Raw genomic sequence first — 7,733 nt, 5'->3', positions numbered from 1 at the left:
GCAGGAGAATCACTTGAACCCAGGAGGCGGAGGTTGCAGTGAGCTGAGATCACACCACTGCACTCCAGCCTGGGCAACAGAGCAAGACTCCGTCTCAAATAAATAAATGAATAAATAAATAAAATTCTGATTTCAAAATAAACCATCAACAAAGTTAAATATCAAACTTTGAGAAAATACTTGTAAAAAATCAATAAAAGATAATCTAATAGAAAAGGCAAAAGATTAGACAATTCATAGAAGAATTTTAAGTGGCTAATAAAACACATGAAAAGATGCTCACTGTGACTGGAGAAATGCCTATTAAAACAACCTTCATCTCTTAGTAAACCTAGGCAGGATAAAATCAGACTAGTGTGTGTTGGAGCAGGCAGTATTCAGCCATGGGCCTGCACAGTTCTTGTCCTCTTCCATGCTGAGAGGAAGAAGACTGTGGTTCTTTCTCATCTTCCCTGCTCCCCCAGAGTGGGAAGTGGTGTAACCAGAGGAAGAAGCAATAAGCCACAAGAGAGAGGGATCTAAACCATTGGGTTTTAATAAAATCTGACCAGATAATTTCTTTCATGTTCTTCTGTGACAGGTTGGCTCAAATCGATGAGAAGTATAAAAGCCTTCATCATCTAGAACTGTATCTGCACTATTCAATATGGCAGCCATTAGCCACATATGACTATTTAAATTTAAATTGATTAAACTGAAAATTGGTTCCTGAACAGGTACAGTGGCTCACGCCTGTAATCCCAGAACTCTGGAAAGCCAAGACAGGCAGATCGCTTGAGTCCAGGTGTTTGAAACCACAGCCTGGGCAACATGGCAAAACCCTGTCTCTACAAAAATTACCTGGCTATGGCAGAGTGCCTGTTGTCCCAGGCGCCTGGGAGGTTGAGGCAGGAGGACTGCTTGAGCCCAGGAGGTGGAAGCTCCATGATTATGCCACTGTACTCCAGCCTGGACAACAGAGACCCTGTCTTTTTTCTTTCTTTTTTTTTTTGAGACCAGTCTTGCTCTGTCACTCAGGCTGGAGTGGCATTATCTTGGCTCACTGCAAGCTCCGCCTCCTGGGTTCAAGCCATTCTCCTGCCTCAGCCTCCCGAGTAGCTGGGACTACAGATGTGCGCCACCACACCCAGATAATTTTTGTATTTTTAGTAGAGACGGGGTTTCGCCATGTTGGCCAGGCTGGTCTCAAACTCCTGACCTCAGGTGATCTTCCTGCCTCAGACTCCCAAAGTGCTGGGATTACAGGCATGAGCCACTGTACCTGGCCCAGAGACCCTGTCTTAAAAGAAAAACGTTCCTCTGTCTCACCAACCACATTTCAAGTGCTCACTAACCACATGTACAGTAGCCATATGTGTACTGGACAGCACAGATATAGAATATTTCCATTATAGCAGAAAGTTCTATTGGGCAACATTGATAGACTATTAATATAAACCATAATCTATCCTTCAAGCAAAGTCTAACATCTCAAGAAGATAATTCCTTCATGTTTTTTTCCTTTGTCCATTACCACCTTTCATTTTTGGAAATCATACTGCTAACCAAATTAGTTTCATCTCCACTAGGAAATCCATTCAGACTGTAATCCTTTGTTTTTTGTTTTTTGTTTTTTTTTTGGGTGATGGAGTCTCACTCTGTCCCCCAGGCTGGAGTGCAGTGGCTCAATCTTGGCTCACTGCAACCTCCATCTCCCGGGTTCAAGTGATTCTCCTGCCTTAACCTCCCGAGTAGCTGGGACTACAGGCGCCAGCCACCACGCCTGGCTAATTTTTGTATTTTTAGTAGGGACAGAGCTTCACCATATTGGTTAGGCTGGTCTTGAACTCCCGACCTTGTTATCTGCCCACCTCAGCCTACCAAAGTGCTGGGATTACAGGCGTGAGCCACAACGCCCGGCTCAGACTGTAATTCTTATATTTTTTTCTTCCAAATCAACTGTCCCAAGCAGTGATACTGTTAGGTGCTATCTAGATGGATTCTCTAGATAGAGGTGTTTTCTGAAGCCGTTTGAAAGGATAGCTTTCTTTTTTTTTTTTTTTTTTTTTTGAGACGGAGTCTTGCTCTGTCTCCCAGACTGGAGTGCAGTGGCCGGATCGCAGCTCACTGCAAGCTCCGCCTCCCGGGTTTACGCCATTCTCCTGCCTCAGCCTCCGGAGTAGCTGGGACTACAGGCACCCGCCACCTCGCCTGGCTAGTTTTTTGTATTTTTAGTAGAGACGGGGTTTCACCGTGTTAGCCAGGATGGTCTCGATCTCCTGACCTCGTGATCCGCCCGTCTCGGCCTCCCAAAGTGCTGGGATTACAGGCTTGAGCCACCACGCCCGGCCAGGATAGCTTTCTATTAATTCCTAATAGCAAATCATACCCCTCCTTCTTCAAGGCCTCAGCAACAGTTCAAAAGGGTCCAGCATTTCTGGATAAAATACCAGAAGTCCACTCAGATGTCCCTAGCACACTATTGAAAAAGGATCATGATCAGAAATAAATTCTTCTGCATTTGGCCTGGCAATGAGCCATTCAAAACCCACAAAAACAGCTTGAAAGTCTGGTCAAGATCAGAGGCCAGGACTTCCAGATTAGGTAAGATCTAAGCTGCTGCCATCCTATTGAATAACGGGCATTTTTAGGCCAGTGCTTCAAAGAGAGGTCTAACACCCGTGCAACCACCCCCATCAGTGTGTCATTAACATTTCCAAAGGGAAGGAGATCTTAATCTACAATCCTTCTCCCCAGCCCTCCTGGGGCCAAGAGGGAGGACAATCAGGGGTCTGGTCCCCTTATTCTCAAAGTAAACGGAAAGTCAGCCCATCAGAATGAATACCTTTCATGGATAAGTGGGAAAAGTCATGACTTCCTTCCTCTTTTCTGTGAATTCTAATTCTATAAGGGCCTACATTTAGATAAATACTACCCATATTCCCAGTAAAAAGTTAAAAATGCCCACGATGACATTCTCTACAAAATCCTGACATGAAATACATGAAACTAGAGCTATGTGGCACAGAGTACTAACTCTGTTGGCTTCCCTGCACCAACTTCATTAAGTCCTCAATTCCACACATAGTACGCAAACACTGAAATGCCATGGCTCTGAAAACAGCTCCATAAAAAGATAATGCACCGTTTTCAAAACCTTGATAGCAATGTTCTGCTGCTCAGGGCTTCAGAAGGCCATTCCTGCCTGACCACCTTAAATATTTGTGGTTTCAATCTGGCAGCTTCTCTGAAACCAAACACATATACTTTCTCAGTGTAAGCCTGCTCACTGTAACTGCATACCACTTTGGGAACAGGGAATTCAGGAGAGCCTAACTGCATAATTGGGCTCCAACACAATTGAGCTTTTGATTGAAAACTCTCTATTGCTCTGAGTTTGGCCATGCCTTTAAAACTTAGGTTGGAAAGTGTGAAAAGTAGCAACAATGAAGTGACAATTTAACTTCTCTGCTAATGGCAGGACACAGGAAGAGCAGCTGGGGACAGAGCTCAGACCTTCCTCCCTCCAGGCCTGGAACTCACATGGGAGTAGAAGGACCCTGGCTCTGCAGACCACACTTTCCACAATGTTTCCACCGGGCTGCCTCTGACAACCTTGTAGGGTTGTGAATGTGTATTTTAAAGGGAGAATACTAGCCACAGGTCTCCTCTGGAGCCAGCTGCAAAGCAGGCTGAAAGGTATCAACTGCAGAGAACTACCAGAATCAAGAATGTTTGGAGGTACTAAGGTCCTATGGTGAGACTCTTAAAGTAGGAAGACCTCATACCAATGGGTATGCTTTTCACCTGTCCAAATGCTCAAAGCAAAGGAAAGCTGGGGGTGGGAATGGGGGGTATATCAATGAGAGAGAAAGGCAAATAATGGAAAAAACACTGAAAGGCACATTTATGTGTACATGTGTCACACATGCGCAAACACCCAAGGTCCCAAATATCCCATCCCTCTGTATGCTTTCTGAATGTTTTCCTTAAATAACTTTAGAAATTAAGTACAGTCACATTTTTTCTACTGAGAACTTCTACCTTGGCTTCCCACAAAAAATAACAATAACGAAAATACTGACAATGGAGAAAAGGACAGAAGAGTTTTGTAACATTACTTTCACTTCCCTAATGAGGTAAGATTCAGAACACAGACCAAAAAATTCCCCCTTTCTATGTCCTCAAAGGAGCTAAAATTTTTTACAACTGATGAACTTGGTTCAGCTTCCCATGACCTAGACACATCATGAAGAAACTTCTAATTCACCAACCTGACCCTTGACGTGGACAAAGCCAGGGCTGCTCTACTGGGAATAGTAATGGCACTATATCACAGGAAAATCCTGCCCTCCCTCTAAAGCCCACAAGTGACACAGTGTCAGTGTGTCTGAAAGCCATGATTCTGAGTAGGGCCGGAGTCCTCACTTCCTAACAAAATGTCAGACCTCACAGCAGCAGACTAGAGCAGAACAGTAAAACATCAGCAGTTGAAATGGCTTCCAATGATAAGATGGGAACAAGGTTCAATTAGCAGGCCAAGACAAGAGTGAAACTTTCCTCCCTTTATGCCCAATCCACCCCATTACCCAACCAGTGGCCCCATAGGGATCAGGACAGGAGAATGACTTCCATGAACTAAATGCTATCTGAGAACTTTGGCATACATGAACACAACTACTCATCAGAAGGCAGACTTACCGCCTCTCCCCATTGTGCTCAAACTTGATTCTGACGTCACTCTGCCAAAAAGAATGATAGACAGGTTAGAGAATTCTCTGGAATGTTTCACTCCTGCCATTCCCAAGGAAGCCTTGAGCAGCCCGTTAGCAACATTAGGCATACATCCCTGATGGCTCCTGGTCCAGCTTCTTTTCCCAGATAGGCATGGGCATTCCTTTCCAACGAGTTAAAACATCCAGTTCTAACATCAGGGGCAACAAAGCTCTTAGGGTAAGATCCTGAGGTGGCTGCCCAGCTCAATTTCTATGCTGTGACGTGCTACTTCTAGCTTCATACACACCCTATTTCTACAACTGGCTCTGGTAGTTTCTCCCACTCTATCACCTCCTGACCAGGATATCTTTCCTTGTTGGCTGATGTGACTGAAGACAAAAAGAAATTTTGCTGCTGATGCTTTCTAGCTATATGACCACAAGCAAGTTACTTATCCTCTGTGAGTCTTAGTTTTTCCACCTGTAGAGTCAGCCTAAACATACCTTGCAGAGTTCTTATGTAAGTAAATCTAAGTAAAACTTACAACTAAATGTAAGTAAAATACCTGACACATAATAGACATGCAAAACTTGTTTTTTGCTGCTGCTGCCATTGGTACCACTATCACTGATTTCCCACGACCCTCCCAAAGCTACCCCAATGGGGGTAAAGTAGGACCTTATACACAGTCCCCAGCCTTTTCCAAAATGACCATGATGAGTGGCCTGTAAACTGCAGGAGAGCAGAGATCAAGTCTATCATGTTTCTTTTTTTTTTTGAGATGGAGTCTCACTCTGTCACCCAGGCTGGAGTGCAGTAGCATGATATCAGCTCACTGCAACCTCCGCCTCCCGGGTTCAAACGATTCTCTTGCCTCAGCCTCCCGAGGTCTATCATATTTCGATATCCCCAGTGCCAGCCTCCCGAGGTCTATCATATTTCGATATCCCCAGTGCCATATAATATTTGTGCTTAATATCTGTTAAGTGGTTGAATTAATTGAAGAACAGAACTAAGTATAAATATGAGAAATAAGAGGAAGTAGAAGTGTTAAAATGACAAAGAACAAATGAGAAAGAGATATTCCAAAAGAGATATTACAAACAACTTGAGGGAGTTTAAAAAATGACAGGGAAAGGAGAGAGATATTACAGAAGAACAGGCGTAGAGGAAAAGAAAAGATGGGCAGGAAACCAGCAAATAATAGAGATAAAAGAGAGAATGAAGTCATAGTCGATGAAGAAAAATTATATTGAAGAAGACAAATTAATAGGCTATGGCTTGGAAGAAAGAGAGCTTAAGAGTATCTGAAGATGAGGAACACATAGCAAACACAGAAGATGACAGAAAAGGGAGTGAGTTTGAAAGGAAGGGTAGGTGCCTAAAGGACTCCCTTTTCCCAAGGCATTAGGGGACTAGACTTCTCTTCCAGTTCAATGAATCACAAGAGTGGTTCTAATTTACACTGTAAAAATTATTAAAGACCCCAAAGAGCTTTTGCTTATGTGGATTATATCTACTGGTACTTACCATATTCAAAATTAAAACTGAGAAAATTTACTTTATTAATTTAAAATGGCAATTAAAGGCCAGGCACAGTGGCTCACAACTGTAATCTCAGCACTTTGGGAGGCCGAGGCGGGCAGATCACTGGAGGTCGAGAGTTCGAGACCAGCCTGGCCAACACGGTGAAACCCATCTCTACTTAAAATACAAAAATTATGCCGTGAGTAGTGGTGCACACCTGTAATCCCAGCTACTCGGAAGGCTGAGGCAGGAGAATCACTTGAACCTAGGAGGCAGAGGTTGCAGTGAGCTGAGACAGTGCCGTTGCACTCCAGTCTGGGTGACAGAGTGAGACTCTGTCTCAAAAAAAACACAACCCTGATATATATAACCTTCTTATCCTTTAAGATAACACATGGACTACTTTATCCATTAATAACAATGATAATAACTAATGTTTATTGAGCATTTACCACAAACCAAGCATTGTTCTAAGCATGTTTACATATATTAGTTAAACCGATCCTCAAAACAAGTACCATTATTATCTCTATTTTACAGAAAATAACTGAGTTACAACAAGATTAAGTAAGTTCCCCCAAGGTCAGGTCATATTGCTTGTAAAGGAAGAGGTAGGATTTGAACCCTGGAAGTCTGACTCTTAACTACCATGCTATGCTACAACTTAAGTCACACAGGCACTGAGAGCAGTTTTTCACTATCTTCTTTTTCCCGTTCCCCTGAAATTCTAAATAGTTACCATGACAAGAGTCCTCCAAAGCAGAGTTGCCATGCTCTGATGTGTGGTCTCCAGCTTCCCACACTACTTCCTCAACTGGATCTGGAGTATCCTGAGTGCTCTACGAACTTTGTAGTCCTGTCTGCCCCTGCAGGTGGGTTACACATCCTTTTACCTGTTCCTGCCTATCGCCCAGCATACCTCGCTGTAGCTCTATTAATTAATAAATTTTATTTTTAGAACAGTTTTAGATTTACAGAAAAACTGAGCATATACAACAGAGTTCCAATATATCCTTCTCCCCTTTGTACACAGTTCCCGCTGTTATTATTATTGTTATTACTGAGACAGGGTCTTACTCCTGCCACCCAAGCTGGAGTGCAGTGTTACGATCACGGCTCACTGCAGCCTCAACTTCCCGGGCACAGGTGACTGATTCTCCCACCTCAGCCTCCCATGTAGCTGGGACTACAAACAGGCACATGTCACCACACTGGGCGAATTTGTAACTTTTTGTGGAGATGGGGTCTTGCCATGTTGCCCAGGCTAGTCTCAAACTCCTGGGCTCAAGTAGTCTGTCCACCTCAACCTCCCAAAGTGCTGGGATTACAGGCATGAGCCACCACACCCAGCCAGTTTCCCCTATTACTAATATCTTACATTAGTATGGTGTATTTCTTTTTGTTAAAATTAATTAATCGATACTGATATACCAACTAAAGTCCATAGTTTATTCACATATTTCCTCAGGGTTTTTTTCTTTTTTTTTTTTTTTGTCTAATTTTTTTTTTTT

The 7,733-nt window shown here is 43.2% G+C and overlaps 1 protein-coding gene across 5 annotated transcripts in view; it reads right to left on the bottom strand.

Moving 5' to 3' along the window:
- The window catches only part of MAP3K3 (mitogen-activated protein kinase kinase kinase 3), a 66,312-nt gene that overhangs the window by 46,877 nt on the left and 11,702 nt on the right, over nucleotides 1-7,733 (bottom strand). For all 5 annotated transcript variants that reach the window (XM_011947962.1, XM_011947958.1, XM_011947959.1 and 2 more), the window contains one exon: nucleotides 4,681-4,721. Coding sequence is in view for 4 of the 5 variants with exons in the window: in XM_011947958.1 (XP_011803348.1) it covers nucleotides 4,681-4,721 (41 nt within the window). In the remaining variant the exon portion in view is untranslated. The remainder of the gene's footprint in view (nucleotides 1-4,680; nucleotides 4,722-7,733) is intronic.

This window comes from Colobus angolensis, unplaced genomic scaffold (genome assembly GCF_000951035.1).
Source record: "Colobus angolensis palliatus isolate OR3802 unplaced genomic scaffold, Cang.pa_1.0 Scaffold271, whole genome shotgun sequence".
In the NCBI taxonomy this organism is placed as follows: Eukaryota; Metazoa; Chordata; class Mammalia; order Primates; family Cercopithecidae; genus Colobus; species Colobus angolensis.
The sequence above is the reverse complement of the archived record's forward strand: the minus strand, read 5'-3'. Positions and strand labels throughout refer to the sequence as shown.